The 24,165-nt window shown below is 34.6% G+C and overlaps 1 protein-coding gene across 1 annotated transcript in view; it reads left to right on the top strand.

Annotated features, from left to right (window-relative positions):
• The first annotated feature begins 314 nt into the window (after positions 1–314).
• The window catches only part of LOC124358901 (homeobox protein HMX3-like), a 113,447-nt gene continuing 89,596 nt past the window's right edge, over positions 315–24,165 (top strand). The window contains exon 1 of the mRNA XM_046811153.1: positions 315–2,092. Coding sequence (XP_046667109.1) covers positions 970–2,092 — 1,123 coding nt within the window. The 5' untranslated portion in view covers positions 315–969. The remainder of the gene's footprint in view (positions 2,093–24,165) is intronic.

Genomic DNA, 24,165 nt, shown 5'->3' with positions numbered 1-24,165 from the left:
CGTGACAGCACCGAAGGTAGTACCGACGGACAATTAGTGATCTAGACGTTATAAACTGCGGTGGAGGCGAGGTGCTGGGGGGCCGCGCCGACAAAGGAACGGGCTGGCGCAATAAAAAAGATATAACAATCACAACAGAGCCCGAGATACTTGTTTGCGTTGGGGAAGGGAGGAATACGCTCGGTGAGAAAAAACAGGACTCTGCTATTGGTCGAGCGGGGAGGAAGTACTTAGCGGTAGACAAGCTCCGCCCCTCGCCCCTCCCCACGGAGCGGCTTCGTGCCTTTGTAATTTATTAAGTGGCCACTCTTCAAGCAGCGTACTGGCTGAGTCGACGCGTTCGGTTTGCTGCACCGAAACGTAATCTCTTTGTGTCTGTGATAGTGCTCCACGAGTATTGTGATTTTGTGGTGTTTCCTCGTTTTGATTGGATTTTGTGGTGTCCTTTATTGGATTTTTCACTGTTGACTGTTTACGGAGACATCTCTGGTGGTGCTGCAGATTGTGCTTTTGGACTATACCGGTAAAGTACTTATTGTAGACTATATTTCGTAATGGACTTAACGATTGTACTAGGACTTTATCAAGAAAGTGGTGTAATTGTGTTGGTTTAACCTGTTTGCACACAAGAGCCACCAGGCCTACTCGGTCGTGATCCGGGTTCTCTTGTGGTTTGACCACAACAGTTTTATTTGTACGGGTATCTTTATGGACACTGAACCATTTATGGTCTTGTTTAAAGCTTGACTTTATTGGCCCTGCTCCTGTTACCCTTATGGCACTTTGGCCAACCGCAGGGCTATAAAATTCAGCTGGTACCATCATAACAAAGCTGCTAATAGACTTTCCGTTGTAAAACTCCTGCTGGCTTCTTGCACGTGTTTGTGTTTATGGCATTTATCGACACTGTCAATTGAGCGTGTGCGTTCGGGTTGGGAGTGTTGACACGAAAATGCGTTGCTGAGTACGATGGCAACCGGCGGGGCCTTAGAGGAAGACAGTGGCTCTTTGGACACGAGAGAGACGCCGGCGAAGATGAAAACGTCAGGCCTTTGTATGAAGAATGGATTCCCAGGTGATCTCAGATACGCAGAGGATTATCAGACGAGTCCTGAATCCTCTGAAGGGAGGAGGCCCCGTGGGATGTCTTCCGATGAAGAGGAGGACGAAATCAGTGTCGGGTGTCCTTCGCCGATACCGGATAGATTAGCCGATGGGTACCATTCTGATGAAGACAGCTGTCCCAGACGACCCGAATCTCCTTTACTTTCGAGAACAGCTTATCAAGAAGAGAGGTCATCGGGAGATGAAATCGAGCAAAGCGACGAAAGGACGTCCTCCCTGAGTTCCGCGTCAACGACCATACATTGCAGAAGAACTTCTCACACGTGTTCGTCCGAAGACGACACCGAGCACAGAGAAGACGAGTACTTCAAACCTTTAAAGAAGTTAAAAATGATGCAGATCGACAAAGTTAGTTATAGTATAAACCGTGCAAAGTCCTCCAAGAGGATACACAGGCCTCACCAGTCGCATAGTCCTAAGGAATCAACGTCCACAGTAAGAAGACAAAGTTTAGAGGATTCGTCATCTAACGGTGTGAAATCATTTTCAATTCTGGATATTCTAAATCATAGACCTTCGAAAGGAGTTAGATTAGAGGAACCGAGGGATACAGTTGTTCCGACAAGGATCGTCAGGCCTTGGGATTACGGAGGGTTGGAAGACCCCAGCGGGTCCTGTCTGCCTCCTCCGGCTCACAGAGGGTTGATTCCTCCACCGCCCCCGCTGCTTCTGGAAAGGTACCACAGGGTTCACCAACACCTGCGCCCCAAGTCAGCGGACTTCTGTTCCTCCTACGACACCTCCACCTGCAGTTCCAGCGGCCGCTCCAGCACTGGAGGCAGCGACTGCTGCACGTCCCCCGACATCCTCAACTGTACAGTCAACTCCCCCGGACCCGCGCACCAACGGCGGCCACCCCCTCAGACCCAAAGGAAGTCCGGGAAGCAAGCCAGCTCGTCACCTTTGGACGCTCTTTTCCAGATGACCAGCAAGACGTTTGAAGAGCTGAACGGCGAAGGAGGATCAGGTGAGTCTTTATTGTCAATAGGTGCTTGAGGTTATGGGTTCTTCCATTTCACTGTCTTGACAAACGTGAAATTACAATCAGTTCACAACAGAATTGACCTAAGTTACGAATGAGTTTTTAGTACGACTGGTTTTTAGTTTCAGGAGAAATAATCAGTTTATTCTTTATTATTACAATATAAACTTCTACAAGGTTGTTAATATAATCTAAACAACTATAGGCCTATCATATCAACAGCTCTGTAATCTCTAGACCCACCAACTGACTAATAACTGTAATTTACAATAAATGAATAAAAGGAATTATAATAGTTTTAGCATTCATTCGCAATGTTAAGCACATTTTTTATGTAAAACCCCTTTGAACATAGCTTAGAAATTCTTAATAACAACCGTGTCGGGTCAGATAAAACTTCTGTTAGACCGATTTTCAAGAATTTCATGTTTTTTGTTCCGCTCCTTAGTACATACACATAGAAAACTGTTTAATTATAATTTCAAATATAAATATTGGAGAGTAGCAGCCTAATTAGAATAATTATCCATACAGGTAGTATGGATTAGGAAAATACAACTTGTTTCATTATCGGTAGCGTTTTGAAACTTCGAAGGTATGATTATATTTTTAAAAGTTAATAGTGCACAGGTAAAAAGAACTGCAAGTGGGCGAAACCTATAGTTAAAACTAGATGTAGGGTTTAATATATATACATGAGTTCTAAACTACGAATTAGACTTATTACAGTTTCGTCATATTTAGCGAGAATTGTTTGGTCTAAAAAACGCAATTATTTCAAAACTCTTATACTAATAAATAATAAAAAAACTTAATTGTGAATTCATTATCAGAGCATTTCCCACTATTATAAAAAGCAAGGCTGTTATTATTTTGCTAAAATATACGGATATAGCAAAAGTTGTACGAAATATAAGCTACAAAGAAGTATATACCAATAAGCTACCAAATCTGTTTGTTTGATTTTATAAAACAATTTCATTTAAATTCTAACAGTTTATAAATTTAAGTTTTGTAAGTGACTATAACAAAATTACTTACAATATTCACATACGAATATAAAATTATTAAAATCAAATAAAATAGTTTCTTATTTATTATTAAGTTGTTACTAGTGTAAAATATTTTGTACATATAGTAAGTACAAGAAGAGAAACATTAGTATTTTGTTGTAACCATATTTGTAGCCCTCCCAAAACATAGGTATATAAATTATTGTAATTAATAATCATATCTTATGCTAGTTATCAATTTAAAATTTCGTTTAAAAAGTATTTCATGAGGTGACGTTTATAAAAAATATAAAGTACATCTAAAGGCATTAGAATTATTTAATTATCTTTCAGTTAGGCATACATATAGTAGTTGTTTTGTAAAATATAATAATTATAATTGGAGCTTTAACAAATGCATACCTTTAGATTTATTGTAAATTAAAACATGCAAAAATATGATCACTTTTTAAATTTTTACTTGCATTTTTTGTAACAACAAAAGACGATTACAGAGGAATATTTGTTTATCTTGCCAAGTATTAGCCCCAGAGAATAGTTTCTTTAGTTTTAAAATTATAAATTTAATCAAATAGTAAAGTATAATATTAAGAATAAATTTTTGGAGCAAATACTAAATTGAAAGGTGCATAGGATTATCTAGTTAGCAATTTTTTAGTACAATCATTTGTAAAAACCCCTTCTCTAAATAAGTACAAATTACAAATATTGCAAAGTAGGTTTAAACTTGCAAATTAATAAACTTTCCTTGCAAATAATTTCAACAAAAACATATATGTGTTGGAAATTAATAATTGTGAGTTTACAATAAAAATAAATGTTTTTTACTTGTAAATGCAGTAGGTTTGCATTCAAATTTGAATAGCAGGCCTACATGTTGATATAATAAAATAGTAAGGGATTTTGAAGGTCAAGGGAAAAACACCCTAAACTAGACAATAAGCAGCCTATGCTGTAAAAACATATTTCAGTTCCATGCAAATATTTCCATCTAAAATCGCTGTGTTTAAAGTTCTCTACTATTACGGCAAGTATACCTGAAGTATGAGTATAAAATGCGTTGTCCTTTTGTAGGTATCATTGTAATGAAGAGGTGGACAAATATATTATAACGCTAATAAAATTTAATTCTGGGTAAATATCTTTCAAATCTCACTTCATATCTGTCAATTTTACCAACACTTTTGAACAAGCTTTTCATCTATCTGTTTAGCCGCAAATGTTTTAATCGAAATAAAAGCGTTTGATTCTATTAATATTTGGAATTACTGTTCATTTAAATTTAGAATGACGTACAGCATAAGTTAGAATATTGTTCGATTGTTCCAGAACAACGGCTGACTAATACTTCTTTACATTTATAACACTCGGTGTTTCAACATTCTTTAATTATTTTGTCAGTAAATATTTGACCTAGACCAACACGACTGTCATTTTGCTTTTTTGTAAATATTTTTGTTACGCAAGTGTTTATAGTTTGTGAAATACATTTAAATATTCAAAAACGAATATTTTTATTTTATGTCGTTTCAAAATAACTGGCTGTATGATTAGCCGCAAAGGAACACCTCGAAAATATTACTTTTTAAGTAGACATTAGTGACTCTGAATAAGTTAGTATTTTGATATAGATACAATATTAGTTAACACTTTATAGATTTTATAGAAGATTAAGCCTTAGATGTATTGTTCTGAGGTGAGATTTGCCGTCCAAAGAAATTTGACTTGATATTTGGCTATAACTTCTATTATTCTAAAAAAGCGGGAGGATCTTTCATTGAAGCGCTTATGTACAGAACTGTATCGGCTAAATAATAAGAGTAACAAAATTATTAGGTAATAAAAATTAAAACAGGATACAAAAATCAAAGCTAACATAAATATACAGCTTCAATTGTATTTCATTACACATCTAACTCTTTAATGAACACGTTTTAACCTAACAATTTTTGGAAATAAGCATTAGTTTTATATATTTTTCAAACTTTGTAATACTTTTGGAATAGTAACAATTAACCTGGCGTCCTTAGCACCTAAAAGTATTTAGTATGTTGTGATGAGAAAGCGTATTTTAATATAGAATAAATTATTACATCCCGTTTGTATACGGAAATATTTTAAAATTTTTGTCAAGCAATTTACAAATATCGACACCTTTCCTGGAGTCTTGCCAATTTCAAAGATTTTTGTATCGTAGAAAAGTAGGCTATAATCACTGCAATGTGTAATAGTTGCCGAAGGAATTACTGCACCCAGTATAATCGCATAATTTAATACTTTTCGTGAGAATAACGTCATAATGTACTAATTTAGAAACAAACACGGTTAACTTTAACTTAATACAGTACAGTAATTTGCAAATCTTTTACAGCCAAAAACATTTTTGCGAAATAAAGACTTTTTTCAATATTAAAAATGTAAAAACAATTATTTCCAGAATAGGTATTAAGAACAAAATAAATTTATATATTTAAAATTTTTCTGTTGCTATCACCATTAAACATTATTATAATGCTCATGCAAAAACATATGATGGTATATAGCAAGAAAGAGTTGATTTGCAAATAATAATTTTTATAAGGAAATATTATTTGAATGCGTTTTGAAAATTGGGAAGAAAATGTAAGGTATGTCAAATAAATAAATATTATTAAAATTCTGAATTATCCCTTTGACGAGTAAGTTATATACGGTATACATTTACTACAGAATTTTGTAGTAACAATAAATAATCCTAAAACTGTACAAATCGGCTTAGCATAAATTGAACATACAATTAAGTGTATTTTACCTTATTTAGTTATTTATTATTATATATATAAACAACCAAACGTTTAAACAATGTGCTTTTAATGGATCCTTGAATACGCTCTTAAAAGGGTTTCTGATATTCGCTTGAAACAAAAATTTTCATTACTATGAGTATACGTACAAGGAATTATTTTGTCAACTTGTGGAATTTTATTACCAGTGCCTCGTTCAATATCATATATAATTAAAATATTACTATTATACTTTTTGCATTATATATTAATTTTTAAGGAGCGTCTTCAGCCATTCAAGGCAACAAGTGCGGTCGTGGTCTTGTAGTTTTTGGAACATTATCATTGTTTGTAAATGTTCCGTTTTGTTTCACTCAAATTATAACTTTATCGCGGTGTTGTTACAACTACCTTAGATAAGTACGTAAATAGCTACTCGTTGTTTGACGTCATAATATGAATCATTAATACTCAATTTACTTGATAACTTCTCAGTATACATGACCTGGCACAGTCACATATTCGTCGCCTAATACACACAAATGCCAAAAGTGATGTCATATTATTCAAAGTTTTATCTTACCTAAGACAGATAAATATTTTTGTTGATGAAAATGTTCATAACTCACATATAATAGTTTAGAGACAATCGACATACATGAAAATATCAGTCATACGATATCTTGTGCACTAAGGCGTTGCTGTACTAAACTAACTTTAACCTAGTCCAAGATCCCAACAATGTCTAAGATTTTGTTTTACTTTTTGTTTACTTTCCACTATTTTATCTTTGGATTGATTTGGAAAATAGTTTTAAAAACTGAAATATTTAAGATTTTGGAGAATTATTGAAAAATTAAGAAAGAAATCGTAGGACTACACCGATATTTGATCGACATGATCACTTGAAAGGTATGTTAGCGAAATGTACATTTTATTAATACATTAAATATATCTCAAATTCAGACTGGAGTGCGTAATTATTAAAGCACTTCGTCATTATCCACTACAATTGTCTTAGAATTTCTACATTTCGGAGTTTCACTTTGTTGATACGATTCTTAGAGTTATCAAAAACAACGATATTTCGCTATTTTAAATGTGTTTTGTGCACATTAAATTGAAGACATGAAACTTGAAAACAACAAAACAGTTGGTTTGGAAGGTTATAATACACACATGTCATATTTAGCTGCCATAAGGATAGTCTAATATTATTTGTCGAACAAAAAATTGGTGAATTAATGGTTTTAAAAATTAAAAGAAATTATTTTGTCAAAACAGCATATTTGATAAAAATATTAAAGCAGGATGTTTTTTAACTGATGCGCTTGTCCATTCGTCATTGTTCTAGATTGTTCAAAGTTTTTATCAATTTCAGATTATTCTTATAATTTGCATATTTTTATAGAAATAGGATATATTTTTAAGGTTGCAGTTCCATTAATAATTAACATTAGAACCATCACAGCCGTATGTACCAAATTATATAAAGATCGACCTAGCGTAATTCGTCGTATAGACTTATTAGGTTCCAACATGACAATCAAAGCTTACTAGATAACTTTTCCTGAAACCCCCAAACACAAAGCGGCCTTAACAACCAGACATCCGTTTCGGATGCGTGGCTGTGCGTCAATTTGATCTAGCAATCCCCTCAAATGAATCAATTCTCCCTGCCCCCCCCCCTCCCCCCAAGGAAGGACGCGGCTCGGTTCTTGCGTCAATCGACTGGTTTTTGTCCGATTTTGACCTCTAGTACGGTCCGGTCCCCCCCAGAAACAAAAACATTGTTTTGCCCTCCCGCACTTCAAAGTCCCGACGCCCGTTTTTACCACATCCCTGACATGCCTATCCTAATTGGTTGGTCTAAGTAGGTTGAGGATCCTCGCCTGGATATCACATCTTGAGGTCAGCAGCTGTTTATCTTTCTGACGTCACAAACATGCTTCTCACTTGTCACGAGATCACCCTAACATCTCTGCTGTTGTCGTTCATCCTAATATATCTGCTGAAGCCGACTGTTCATCCTAACATCTCTGCTGTAGCCGACAGTTCATCCTAACATCTCTGCTGTAGCCGGCTGTTCATCTTAACATCTCTGCTGTAGCCGACTGTTCATCCTAACATCTCTGCTGTAGCCGACTGTTCATCCTAATATATCTGCTGAAGCCGACTGTTCATCCTAACATCTCTGCTGTAGCCGACTGTTCATCCTAATATATCTGCTGTAGCCGACTGTTCGTCCTAACATCTCTGCTGTAGCCGACTGTACATCCTAACATATCTGCTGTAGCCGACAGTTCATCCCAACATCTGTGCTATAACTGACTGTATATCTGCTATAGCCGTCTGTTCATTCTAAAATCTCTGCTGTAGCCGACTGTTCATCCTAATATCTATGCTATAACTGACTGTATCTATGCTATAGCCGTCTGTTCATTCTAAAATCTCTGCTGTAGCCGACTGTTCATCCCAACATCTATGCTATAACTGACTGTATCTCTGCTATAGCCGTCTGTTCATTGTAAAATCTCTGCTGTAGCCGACTGTTCATCCTAACATCTATGCTATAACTGACTTTATCTCTGCTATAGCCGTCTGTTCATTCTAACATCTCTGCTGTAGCCGACTGTTCATCCTAACATCTCTGCTGTAGCCGACTGTTCATCCTAACATCTCTGCTGTAGCCGGCTGTTCATCCAAACATCTCTGCTGTAGCCGACTGTTCATCCTAACATCTCTGCTGTAGCCGACTGTTCATCCAAACACCTCTGCTGTAGCCGACTGTCCATCCTAACATCTCTGCCGTAGCCGACTGTTCATCCTAACATCTCTGCCGTAGCCGACTGTCTCCTAGAACATCTCTTAGGTGTTGCTCTCGTATTTAGTCTAGAGTCGTCATGGAAGATGAAATATGGACGCTTTGAGCTTTTATCATCGTCATTCCAATGGGTGGCTTATTGTCCATTACTGAAACCTTAAGGATCTATTACGCATTACAGAAATATGAAGGCCTAGTAATTTAACAATTATAGTAATCTCACAACCGCTGAACATGACAATTTAGATCTCCCTGGCGGAATTTACAGAAATCCAAAGCACCAAGGGTGGCAAAGAAATCTCTAGCTAGTCAAAATAGTGTAGTATATTCCATATAATGTGCTCTAGAATGTATTGTATATCCTTGTAGGAACTTTGGTTGTACTAGTAACGGCAACAGCTTTCTGAGTGAGGTAAAATCGAGATTTAATTCATCACATTGGGAGAGAAAAGGGTGGGAATTCAATTTTCATGGGGATATTCTACACCATAAGCGTTTTAATTTATTGTAATAAAGGTGGTTAAGAGGAAAATAATCTATTTGAACATTGTATTGGCGTCCTCGTAATCGAACTTACGTTGAAAATCGACTGTTGTAATTATGCAATTTCTTATATGCATAAAACAGAGACCAAGGTAGACATATAGTACTTGAAGAGTAGAGACAAAACAATTTATAACTGTGTCATAACGTTCAGAAAGTAATATTTTGGTTATTTGAAAGTGTAAAATGCACACGTTTACAAGGGGCATAAATTTCAAGGAAGACAGTTTAGATCACTAAAGACAATAGTACTGTAGAGTGTGACTTACACGAGAAGCAACACCTCGGTGGCAAAGGACACCAAGGGAGACAAACCATTGTCTACTCGGACAAAAACTTCCTCTACACCTGACACAGGTGCCATTGACACTCTGAAGACCACCGGGTTTTAATGAACTGGAGACGTCGCCAACAACCTGCTTAAAGCTACTGAAGTGACACACCTAAGTGGTTTTGTCAAGCGGTCAAGCGGAGGCGGACGTCGTCACTTGAGTGACTAGACTGTTGAGCGGCGGGTGTCAAAACACGGCGAGGGCGGCGAGATCAAACACTACCTGCTGTGGGGCAGGCCACTAGCCACTAGCCGGTCCACCACGCTCTGGCTCTGATGCTGCAGTCAACGAGAACGTAGCTAGGAAAATATTTGGGGGGGGGGTCAAGACAACTGATATTTCCCATAGTGGACAGAAAGTAAGGAAACTGCAGTCAAACGCTATTTCCCCATGTTTTCCCTTAAAGGTTCTGGTCCCGTTTCAATATTGAAAAAAAATTAAAGGGTGGGGGCTCCGGCCCCTTGGATTTCCTTGCTGGTTACGTCCTTGCTGCAATGTTCGGTTTCTTTCCATTGATAAACTTGTGATGTATACGATGCTCTGAATTGAAAATTACAATTCTAATCTAGTTAAAGAGCAATTGGATGAGTTGTTTAACTACTAAACACTAAAACAACACTTTTCCAATATATTTTACTTTTACCACGAGTTAGTACGTGTTGTTTTAGAAACTACTAGTTCATATTCTAGTTACTCTATGACCTACTATGTAGCATAGGGAGAAGGCTCTAACGAAGTGGTCATGGGTTCGATTCTCACGGGTTGGATTTGGGCCTTTCCTCCAAAAACAAACGTTTAGTATAAATAATGAAAATATCATTAGTGTAGAAAGAACCTCTTAATAAGGGTCCAAGCTGACACAGCTCAAATTATTCGGTACTTTACCGTCAAGTTGGTCGAAGCATCCATTGCGTTCGTTCATCCTTTTCTCCCACTAATACACATATAATCTGTTGTAGATAGAAATTAACGTTATAAACAATCCATACGTCTTACTTGTTTTTGAACCCTAAAGTGGTTACAATGTGAAAACTTGTTTAATTATGTAAAGCAAGACTTGGTATATAAATTGTAATTTTATTCAATTGGAATAATATATAATTATAATACACTTACAGAAATTAAAATATTTTGTACTGAGCAAAATGTTTTAAAAGTGTAATAAGTTTTCAAACTGGGTTTTACTTGCCTCCTTGGAACGAAATTAATTTATTAGTATACTATTCTACAAAAACTTTTACAAGTTCTATAACATTACTATTCAACAAATGTATCTCTTCTTCCAATAAGTCTTTAACTTCTAACTCCTTATAAGAAGTTTAGTTGAATTTGTCATTCTTTGTGCAAATTGTAACTTCTCTCAATTGGAACAATAAATAATTTAATTACAGGAACTAAACAATTTAATATGGAGCAAAGGTGTTTTAAAAGTATAAAAGTTAACTAGCCTCCTTGAAACGAAATTGATTTTTCAGTAGGCCTATACTATCCTACAATAACGTTTACAAGTACAGTAACATTACTATGCATCAAATATATCTTTCAATAGTTTATTAACTTAAACAGCGCTGAAGTCTTCCAACATATGTGAATTTTTGACGTGACAACGTCTTAAATTAGGTTGCGGCTCGGAGTCACTCATGAAAAAGTGTAACGCCCGGTAACGTTACGATGCCCGTCCAGTGGGTCCGCCGCACGGGATCCGCACGGGATTAAAGCAGATAACTGTGGGTCCGCCGCACGGGATAAAGCAGATAACTATGTTTATTCGTGAAAATGTGGAGTGCTTAGATTCGTCATTTACAACAACTACAACAATAAAGGTAAATAATTGTACACTGATATTTCATTATCGTAAACTATGATTGATTGATTAATTGTTAGATTGACACAAAAGTTGAGAAACTGAGTTTATAGGTTATGTCATACTATTGACAAATGTTGATAGTGTTAACTAAATTATTAGTTTAAATCACTCTGCAATCAATCGTAATTCAGTCGATTGAGAAGAAACAGCGCGTATTGCTAGTCAAACATTTAAAATAACAAATTATAACCTCTAACCTGTCATAACAGTGCGACCAAACAAACGAACTAAACCGACCAATCACCACGCGCGGAGTTAGAATTTAACTGTGTTTAGCAAGAATTTCAAATTCCAATTTTAGTAAATGTTTTATTCAACTTTACCATTTACAATAACAAATTTTAATTAATTTCAAATTATGTACAATGTTTTAGTAAACAGAATATATTTCTATAGTTAAAATTTGTGCAATTCTTATTTTCATTCAATTCCTTGTTCCTATTGTGCAATTTAATAATATTCATATCAATAAATATTCTACCGAGAAAAAGACGTTGTCACGTAAAATCTTCGCCCGTAAAACCGACTTTACAGGCAACTATAATTTTTATTAAATTTATCAAAACGTGAAACTCAAATACTCCAATAAACCGCGATGGAAGTCATAAGACCAAGAAGGGGCGCCAAGGAGGGGAATCATAAGAAGATTCGAAAGTCTACATAAGATCTGGAGAGAGTGAAAAACTAATGAACGGACAGAAATTACCTCTTGAACCAACATCGGAGTGTTTTTGGTGGTACGCAATTTGCGTAGAGAAAGTACACGTAGATGAGTAGAAGGCGAAATTAAAGAGAGCTAATGAAGTTAATAGTGATGTCCGGGTGTCTCCGAGCTCAGGGGTTAATGAGGAGGTGACAATTAACCTAGGAGTAACTCAACAAACGGGGGAAACAATTTCAATTAATTGTTATTGCCTTGCAAAACTTAATTTCCTTAAGTCTTGATATTCGTCATAAATTGAAATTTGGCAATGCAATTAAGTCACAACCAAAACTTTAATTTGTTACGATTGATTTCGCAGGCTAGAACAATTTTAACGAAACCTACAATTATAAGGTTGAAATGTTATTAAAATTCTCCAACAAAACAATTATTTGCTGTATTTAAAAAAAGTAAAGGTGGGGCGTCTTTTTTTAATTTGTTGAATGTCTTATACAATAACATTGCACACTTTTACAATGCAGTGATGTAACAATACTTAGTGAGCTGTAGATTCAATATTTTCCCAATTAAAGTTAATAGTATTGTGTAGTAACTAATACAGACAAATCTGAAGGTTTAAATCAACACTTAGAGAACTGCGTAATATGCACAAAATATATCAGATAACCTTAATAATAATATACAAACCATTTAAATGTTTATTAATATTATTCCTTAATTGCCAAAATTATCTAATATTCACTTCCATATGCTAAAATTACTATTCAGAAAAAAAATGTCAGATGATCATTTCGTACGGACGGCACGTTGTATTAATTATTTTAAGTTATAAATTCGATCAAAATTTTGAAGGCTTTAATTTTATGGTATAACAACTTTTAAATATTTGATAACAACTTCATTTATGTAGGGAGACAATGATTAACTCACCAATGGGTGGAGATAAAAAATAATTCATTCAAGTGAGTAACATCTAGGATATGAATTTTGAACTAGCAAACCATCATTTTTGGAGTTGAATTTGACCGTATAACGTACATGATTGCGCAACCACTGGATTTTAAAATTTGCTGTGGAAATGAAGAGCATAGTTCTTGGAAACATGCTGACGTTAAAAACTGGTTAAGTTAAGTAGTTCCCATGCTAACGAGGACCGGAAATGTTGACTTTCCAAGAGATGAAACACTACTTTAATTTATCAAACGCACAAATGTTATGAATCGCCTTCATACGGTCACACTGTTTACACCCTGAAAGAACAAAGCATGTCTCCAAATTGACTAACAGAAGGTGCCAGATAGGTCACAGTGGATGACGGATGGGGATGAGAGGGTGTTGTGGGGTGATTGATGGGTCCGAGGAACAATAACACACCCCTGGGCTCCCACCCTGCCCACGCCACCACTACCCGCTCTCTCTAGCCAGTCTGAGAATCAAGCGAGATCGTTTCATCCATATGATTAAAAACCCTAACAAAGTACTTCACTTGAAATATCTTAGAATGTTATAATTCTAACGTTAATCCTTCTAACGTACAATAAAGTGAGCTTTGCTGGTATTTTGGCTACGGATTGGCGAAGGATCATAGTAGCATCAAAACTTCCCTTCTGTCGAGATCTAGTTTGATGATGCTTCATGTCCCTCTACTGGGTATCCTTCATTCTGTCCTTACCGAAGCCTGCAAAAGACGCGTGGTCTGCCGTATTTCTACCTATTCAGTGTAATTCAATACATTTGGACAGATATAGCAGTTTTCCTCTTATGATAATTTCGGTTGCGGAACCCTCGGGCGCTGCGAAATTAGCCTTAATTTGTATACAGGATTCTTTTGTTGGGCCTCTCTGTTCCTCATTCAAAAGCGTCCTCATCATATGAGATTATTGCACAAATGAACTTAGTACATGATGATTTATATATATAAAAACTATAGTAAAGTTTTTGAAGTGAAGAAATAGATCTGTTCAGACATTGTTGCTTTCACCACCTAAACACAAATTAATTGAATTAATTAAAACTTAACATGAATTTTGTAATTAAAAAGTGTGTATTTTTTATGATCTATTCGCAGTTGTTTACCTTTTCCTCCACTTTGTGTAGTTGTAGTTTCGCTACTTTTGTGTTACAAAAGGTATAACACCAACGTTACGAGAGTTGGGATCTATCCTCTTTGTCAGGTGGGTGAGGTATTAATACATGCAAAAATAACGAATAGGAAGACGAAAAGAAGGAGAAGAAAAGGGTTGAAACGTACCCAAAAGCTGCTTTAAGTCCAGTCAAGGCGTAACTACACAAAATGTAAGTCCCGAGCACAAGTCACGACTAGTCATGCAGTGACTACTGGACTGGACACCAAAAACAGCTTTTGGGTATGCTTCAACCCTTTTATTTCCCCTTTTTCTGTTTTTTCTTATTGTATGTATTATTACCCCACCCACCTGACGAAGCACACCCCATTCCAATCCTTGAAACGTTGTGTTAAACCTTTTGTAACATATGACGTTGGCAAATGTCCGAAATCTTGTTATCCTTTCAAACCTTCCATCGTCAAGGACTATTTTTATATTTGTAAGTTTGAATGAGAGCTTTGAAAGCGTGTTTCAAAGTGTGCTGTTTCATCTTTCAATTCTCAGATTATTAGCACGTTAAAGTCCATTTTTGAAAATCCGAAAACAGAAATTAGCAGTTTTGAAAACACAGTATTTCATCTAGTTAAGAGCTGCTTCACCATATTTTTATCGCGGCTTTCTCACAGCTATTGTAATCTTTAAACATTACCTTTTATCTTTACTTGAAAACATTTTGGCCTCAGCTATTTTTGTACTTTGAAAGATTACTGTTCGAAGCTTGAGTATGACACAATAATGAGTATGAGTGTAGTATGTGTAATCTCGAGTAGTAGGATTACAGCAGTATTTACTGTACGCCACTCTATCGGCAAAACATGCCAACAATTCTGAAGACAGGTTTTTCAGGCTCAAGAAACGTTAACAGCTGTATAACGCAGTTCTGGGCACGAGCCGGACCTCAATGCCGACCGCTTATACTAGAGGCTATCTCTGATCTGGAGAGATCGGAGCCGAGATCCTATCAGATCAGGATCTCTTCGCTTCCTTGAGCGATAGATACCCGTGACACACCAGCGATACGAGAATAGTTTATTACCTCATCTGGTAAGCCTTCAGTTCCTTATCCATTGTTTCTTGTCCGTATGTTCTGCCATTCCGTTCCTAGTTCTGAAGTCTATTACTCCTTTGAAGCCTTTGCTTCACTAATAACTGACTCCTGTTTCTTCCTGCTTCCCGATAATTGCTTTGTCCACGGAGTTTTCCAGTTTCGCTTGATTTCAGACTTCCTCAATGGACGAAGAGGCTTTGTTTTCAACTCAAATATTGACTATTCATTGATAATATCCCCCTGTTCTTTGTAATTTTTCTAATCGACTGGCAAAACTTGTATTAGCTAGACTATGTTTTTTTAGAAAGCTTCTGTCAATTAAATTTACATATTCAACTTCTATTCTTCGAACAGCAATAACTTGGCTGAATACTCCTACATCTACCTATTTTTATACCTGTACCATTGTTTTAATAAAAAATAACACATAAAGTAGTTATGCTAGGGTAGGCTTGATTCGATTTGAATTTTGAGCTTAGCTCCAGTTCACCTTATATTTATTGCGGCGTCTGGTATCTGATCTCAGGAATCTGGAGTCATGTTCATCTGAAGAGATCCAAAGAAAGTCGGCGACGAATAAGCTATAAACGTATCTTTCCATCGTTTGACATCAGAGTTTATTATTTTTTAATGAGTTTGAAATTAATTAAGAAAATAACGTCAAGAAATTTCGAAAAGCATTTTACAGCAGTCTTGTTGGGAGTTCGTATGACTCTGAAATGAAATAGTTGTGATGTTTTGGTTGTGACGTGGTCAATTGTGACTCTAGTTTTCATAAATTAATAATTGACTTAGCCATTTACAAGTTCTCGGAAATAAAGAACTATGATTCTGAACTCTTATACTCTTGATGTCCGCCTCGCAAGACGGCAGGTCGTAGCACTGCGTGGCACGGCGTCCATCCATCCATCAAGGGCACCATTACCGAGGATCTCTGGGAGAACAATCGGTCGGCCAGGCCAGCAACAATCGGCCAGCAAGTGGCTCACAACAAAGGTCCACAAACAAAGCGCGCCGCGGCTGCTAATCACGTCAGCTGATAAAGCAAAGCCAACAATCGATCAGCTGATAATTACAAGAGTTGGCCCTGGACACCGACCAATCACGGGCCCAGCGGGACTCTTCTAATGGTCCACCGAATCCGCGAAAACAATAGAAGATTTCTTTTTGGGATCACGCTATTTAGGCCGAAAAACTATTATCTCTAAAAATCGATGAGCCGGTACTATAAAGCATTTACAATCAGGGGAAAAGATCACTAATTCATAAACACATAAGTGGTCACAGAGTTTACTTGGAAGAAAAACTCGCGATTCATAAGAGAAAGGAAAAATATCATTGTAGTCCACAAGGTATTGTCTTAGGACCACTATTCTTTATTTTAAATAACTACTCTAGAAGGACTTTTCATAGAACCCTTCATTCATTCCACTTATATTGGTATCAAGAAGATATAGTTTACATTCCAAACAGTTAAAATTATTATTCACTAATGCTTCAACGATCGTCTTTCACCGACTTTAAATGTAAGAAGGGAACGGACTGTGAACAAGTTTATTGCTTACGATTCATTTCCTGATCGAGAACAATACATGCCGGGAGCGACTTCCGACGATTTACATCAAACACCATAACTATCGTACGATATGATCATGGGTTGGTCGACCTAGCTGGAACAAACTATAGTGACTGCATCCTGAGCAAGGACAAAGGATTAAAATGTTTACAAAATTATAATTGAGGAAATGAATGCTTCGAGGCGTTGAATTAATTCAGTTGTCTTATATTTTAGGAGGAAAACTGAATTACGCCTTCTAAGAATTAGGATGTGTATAATAACAATGTTGACTGACTTAAGTGAAGTCTAAAGAAGTTGACAGGAAATATTTTTTTACTTAAGAGTAGATTCCGGATATAGTTGCAACCTTTGAATATAAAACAAATACATTTTTTCGTACAATATAATTTCATAGACTGTAAAAACTAAAGAACTTACCAGATCATAATACGTTCCAATATGTTTATTGAATGATTATCTAACCCACAAACTTTAAAACTACTTTGTACAGTAAAGTAAAATAACAAGATTTGAAAAATACCAATTTATTATAGTTCTGAAGTGAAATAAAAAATATAGATGACCTTCAACAGTAATCTTATAATAATTTCGTTTTACCATCATTATCACTATATATAAAACTAGTGATGGATTACGAGTACAAAATAGCCTTATAAGAAAATACAGTGAGGAAATTTTCATATTAATAAGTATGTCTACTCACAACAAGATTCAACAAGATTGAAGATTTGTTCAATAGACATTACTTCCAAGTTTGAAATGAAATCGAAAATCTATCATTATATAGGCACGTTAGAGTCACATGGCTCATTTTTACGCTTTACCTGCAATCGTCACGAGAGTGCATGAAATTCCCACACATTTACTTACGTAGAATTTAAATGGTTTTATAAATGTCTTCGTTCGGCAATAACAAATTGAAAAAAGTAAAACAGAGCGCATTGAATCTAAATTCAATATCATAATGTTTTTAATTCACATAATTTTGTAAGAAGAAGACATACATAAAGACATACGGTTTATTTTATTCCATCTAAGCGGAGTACAAAATTGGAAGAACAATAATTAAAACAGTTGTTGAATTTATTAATAAATAGTCTAAATCTAAGACCGAAAGAAGTACGAACTGTAGATAAGTCCGCTATGACGGAGGATTAACACTTTGATTTCTATCATAAAGATAATTTGCAATATTTTCTATGTAGAAATTGGACAACGATTGAGAGGGCGTTGGACTTCATTCTTCTTGAAACAATCACTTTAAATAAATACAAATACATTTAATTGCGAGCGTTTCTTCATTACATCTGATTTTCAGAAAAACTCAAGTCTGTTGTATCTGATATTATTATACCTGCTGCGATACAAATTATAGCCTACAGGGTTTTTATTATAAGTGTTCCAATACTTGGTGATTTTGTTCTATACATAAAAATTAGCAAAAAAGTTCACATGAAGGTATGTCCTAAAACCTTTACTTTCCGTATATCTGTTTTTATGTGTTTTTCATAAAAAAGTATATCTTTGGAGCCAGTTAAGACAAATTTATGAAACTTGAGAATTGTATTAACCTCTGGTAGACCATTTTGAAAATAAAATATTAACAAAATACCTATACCCGTTTCAAAATGGCGGTCGTTAGTCGGTTTTGAGTTATTTTTATGGATTAGTTCAACTTTCTTTTAAAAGTATTCAATTAGAAAGATTGTTCTTCTTTAGAAAGTACAAAATGTGACATTGTTCAAAATAAATAGAGATACATATATTTATAGGTTAGTTTTAGAACTCTGAAATTGAGCTTTTATGCTAAAATGCTTTATCAGTAATAAACGGTAGTAAGCCATATTAGGCAATATTTCAAATAAATTTTAGATAATACATTTTTTTAGGAGATGCTCTTTCTATATAGTTTTGTTTTATTAGCCTATATTCCATATTGTATTTCTAAACTGTTGAGTTTATAAAGCCTATTGGATAAGTTTATTCAGTCGGAAGCAAGAGTAACAACAAAGTTTTACCCTACGAGAATACTAGCAAAAGATGTTGCAGTATTTTTAGACCCTCGCTCATATTAGAGTATATCAATTCTTTTAGTTCATAGAGAAATAATGAATAGATAAAACACATGTTTATCTTAAGGTTTTTATCTCTATGTGAGCATATACTTCATCACATGGGTGACTAATCATCATCAGCATGTATGCAGGATATCATTTTAAGAAGTTTTACCGCCAAATATTAAATCTGGAATGTGGTAAAGAATGTTTAAGTTAGCATCTTCCTAACAGGCATAAATTGATTGATACATATATTTCATACCAATCATTTTTAAATTAATATTTAAATTTACAGTTTAGTTGTAAACTATAATATTTCATTATGTATGTAGTATTTTTACTTACATTTTCAATTTATTCCTAGATTCAATTATTATTTGTTTAGTTTTAGTTGGTTCTTTATAATCAAAAGTTTTGTAATATTATTCGTGACATGTAGTTGATCTATGAAATTATATTTAAAAAACACAATTATCTTTGTAAATCACCAAAAATATTGCAGAACCACATTGGTTTTAAACGTAACATATTATCTCTATATTTACAACAATGACATTATGGGGTAAATATAAAAATTGCATTTCATTGCTGATTACATGTCAATGTATAAAAAATTGAACTACAAAGATTGATTTACAAAATTTCTCTATTTTTTATAAGAACTCACCCTTTGAAAAAGAGCAGTTTTATTCGGTATTCCACTATATCAAAATTAATTACTAGCTCTGACTAGTCTCGTATTTTTAATAATGGTCTAAGTAATATATAAAATGTGAAGATATTCCATTATGAGATTAGATCTGGATCTTTCTTAAATCGGAAGTTTATAGACTATTATGCGTATTACATCTATATTACTTTGTATCGTCTCTAAATATTTCAAAATTTTACAAAAGATTGAGAGAAATATTAACGCCACATGCATCAAATCGATCACGAAAGTTGTACTTAAAATTGTTAGCTTTTTCCAGAAACATAACTGCAACGGTTTCAGTGGTACGATGATAACAAAATGAAAAGAAGTTGATTATAAACTTTGTATTAACAGTATCCTAAACTAAGAGGCAAAAAGAATGAATAATCTTTTATTTTACATAAAATGTATCAATGCGAAAGTCATAGTAAGATATTTAATCATATAAATTCCCAATATCTTTTCTTTATCTTTAAGTTCCAGTTTAATAGACTTAGGAACTATCATACAAAATGATTCCGTATTTGCAACAAACAAAATGATTATATCAGTATACAACAACTATGAAATAAATCATTGCTATTTATATATAGGCTGTAAAATATGTTTGATATTCTTTGACAAAGAAATGGTTTTAGATGAAAAGTAATTCCAAAGGATGGACATTTTTGACTTCAGTCATACCAGGCGTTGTAGTCTCCCCTGAAGACGAGGGCAGTTAGCGAAAATTGACCGATGATACATTTAAAATAAGTCCACAATTCGTTCAATGTCAGTATAAGTGTTCTAAACAGCTGTTTACTAAAAACGCTGAACTTGCGATCCTTCGCTCAGGTCAATCTGATCCTGCAGGAAGGCAGGGGCAACTCGGTGAGGCGAATCCTCTGCAGGCTGTTTGCATCAGGATCGCGAGTCTACGTCTTCAGCCAGACTAGTACACCGGCTACAATGGCAGGCCGGGAAGGTTATGAAGTTATTAAGGGGCGAGCGTGGCGGCTCCTTTGGGACCACACACCTCTGCTTCCAATTAGGAGGCCGCCGCCTTTCATCTTGCCGCCTCGCGCTCTCTACTGGCCGTCCTGCAAACATTCTGAGAGTCTCCGGTCCCCGGGTAGCAGCAGCCGGTCGCCTGGACCCCTTCGTTCCCACGTCTTTGTAACGAGTGAATACATTATCGTTATGTTAAAGTTGTATCCTCGTCACTTCTTCACTTTTGAACGATGGTTTGTTTGATAAAATATACTGTATTTTGATAAGAAATATCGTATATTAATACTTGGAAATGGACACAAGTTTATTTATTAGTATAAATAACTAGCAGTTACACAAGCAGGTTTAAAATATCAATAAATAATTAGTAAAATATAATGATAGATACATTTTTTCTTTTAGTATTATTCAAATGAAAACTAAAAAAAATTATGATTTATCCGAAAACGAATTTCATCTTAAAATTTGAAGTTTGTAACTCGTATTTCATTAATAGAACTATACTACAAAAATAGGAATTGGTTTACTCGTTTATTCTACCTTTATATTGCTGATTAGAATTTTATTACAGTAAGTAGTAGATACTAATAGGTATATTAATTACGTAATTGGTTTCGCAAAGTTAAGTGATCTTGTGATTGCAGCTTTTCTAGTATACGCGTGTATACGTCTTCTGGTTCAAAGGAGTTATATTTCCGGCGCCAAAGTTGAGCTTGATTTGGAAGAATCTATAAAGAATAAATATGCATACGGTAGATTAAGAAGTCTACTTTGCTCAAAACGTAATTATTTCCTGACCTTTTCATTTAGTTCCAATCTTAGATAGTTTTGGTACCAGGCATGGTTTTGCCTTCTTACCCCGACCAAGGCGGAGTATAGTCTACATGAGTAAATCTGAGAACCCTATTTTGGTTAAAGAGTCTACTTCCCAAAAGCGTGAAAAGAAAATTCAAACTTTCGGCTGTACATTACTATTCAATAGAACAACTTTCGTGCTAAATCTCTCTGCTGTACGCGACACTGTTCTTAAGATTATGTCCGGACAAAACTATGTGGACATTCCTTTAGACATACACATTACAAATACTTGTTCGACCCAAGGACGTAGCCAAAAAGGTGGTTCAAGGGGTCCGGACCCCCTCAAATATTTCAATTACTTTTTTAGCGAACGATTATTATTATTTAAATAATTCAGTATTACTGAAAGGTAGTACTGAATAATCGTGATCAAGGTTGAAACGGATCAAGAACTTTTTTTAGGACAAAATGGGGAATGACCGGGTAACTACACTTGCCTTACTTTCTGTTCACTGTGGGAAAATATGAGTTGCTCCAGAGGAAGTACTAGATACGATAGCTCAGAAGTCAAGAAGAATTTTACTCTTGTAAAAAACTTTTTTACATACTATCATTTCTTATTGTGGATTTGTATACCATGTACTGTGTGTTGCAGACAACAAAGGCATATTTTTTGGAATTACATTACTACTAAAATCTAATAAATTTCAATTAGTAATTCTATACAACCTACTAAAGCAGTACTTCCACAATTACGATTATCGTCCATATACAATCCATATAATATCGTCGTCCATACAATCTATTGAAAAACGTAAGAAATTTGATATTTTGCTTAAATTTGAATGTTTCCGTGGGAGGCCCTCTAATTTTGTTTTGAACCCCCCAATTTTTTCCTAACGTCCATGATATTTAGAACAAAAAATTGCATTAGTTCGTGATGAGTTTGGCAAGTATTAGTTATATCCACGAGAACTCATTGATCAATATTTGATTAGCCAATTATTTTAGCAATTTGAACTCATTGTTTGATTTGCCGTTCATTAAATCAATACTATTTAATTGTGATACGGCTTAAACGGTTAAATTTATCCATTTAAAAGAGATGAATAATCTATTTTCTAATGACCACGTCGGGTGAGATTAAAATTAAAATTAGCATTATTAAAACACAACGTTTAATTCAGCTAATAAATTAATCAAAAAGGATTAAATGACGAATAATTATTTTAAATGGTTTTATGTATAAACGATGTTTTCTTTAATGAAAGGAAGACTTTTTATCTCAGTGTTGCAGGTATCATTAAAAAGAAGCGGATCAAAGACGTGTGTGTATTTACTTCTCTTCTTAAATCTCGGTTTTGAGGATTCTTATATACAATTCATATATGTGATGTTGAAGTATGATGATTTTGGGGGTATATGTAACAATAGTCTCCGCAGAGAACAAAAAAATGACAATGAACAACTTATAATGTAACTACACAATCTTCTTTACATAGAATAAAAAACTGAGTTCTTTAATAGTAGGAGAAAAAGCAAAAAAAAGATCATGTCTATTTTTGGAAAAAGTATATTTTATAAGCTAATTTACAGAAAGTATGTTTTGTAAATCTTATAATTCAACTCATCAAAACAACTCACTTTTGACATGTACAGGTAAGTTAATAAACCAAATACACCTTATATTTAAACAATACAAAGCTGTGTTAAATGCTCAGTTATTGTTAACTACAGTTATCAAGAGTACATATTTGATATGGAATTTATAGTTTTCTAAATTTGGAATGAGTACTGTTAATATTAAAATAAAGTGTTTTAATTATTACCGCATTGTTAATAAATCACATAAAACTATTAATACTGTATAGTTGTACAGTTTCATAATCAAGGATAGGATATAATTTATTTTGAAATTTAATTTAGTTAGTATGGCACTTATTTTCTCGTCTTATGAAGTTATTTGTAAAATTTAAAAAAATAATTACTACTAGTAATTAATTGTATAGCTTATATCAGTAACGTTTTACATAACATGAAACTTAATATAATTTATCTAGTAAACTACTCTCGAATCTGATATTTCCAGAAATTGTAAACATGTTAACTGTATAATAAATTGAAGTAAACAACACGAATTACTGAACATTTTTATTCTTATTTATACTTAAGTGTGTTATACATATAAAGCTATAAAAGTCTTGACGTAGCATACAAAGTAGCCCATGCATCATAAATAATGAGTGTACTTACTCTTGCATGAGCATGGGCTAGTTACCGTGGTAGGCATGTCACGCAAGCTAGTTGCATATGCAATATGCAAGACTGTCGGTGTGGTCTGGGCACGTCACTCAAACTTTGATAACGAGTGTCTGAAGTTTCATATTTGCCAAGCTCTCATCCAACTTACGACAGTTATATCGGATAGTTTGCATGGTAATGGGGGAATTGTGCTACACGATATTATCTATCCTTGAACTTGAGTGCACATTGAGCTGTGAGCTATGAATAAACATAATTTTGATGATTTGGGTTCACTGATAATATGCCTTTTTCCCTCAGAAATTCAAACATTTTGAAACAAGTGTAAATATTTAATTAAAAATAAAATATTATTAAACCCAAAAACAGTTTGCATCACATTAATGTATGATTTTTGAGTATTTAAGCGACATAAAAATCATAACATAGCAGTGAACTCTTCTTTGAGTAATTTAGGGATTCTGCATTTTAATTTCCTATACAATTTTTCATAGAGGTT

Source organism: Homalodisca vitripennis, chromosome 4 (assembly GCF_021130785.1).
Source record: "Homalodisca vitripennis isolate AUS2020 chromosome 4, UT_GWSS_2.1, whole genome shotgun sequence".
Taxonomy (NCBI): domain Eukaryota; kingdom Metazoa; phylum Arthropoda; class Insecta; order Hemiptera; family Cicadellidae; genus Homalodisca; species Homalodisca vitripennis.
This window is presented reverse-complemented; position numbering and strand designations above follow the sequence as displayed.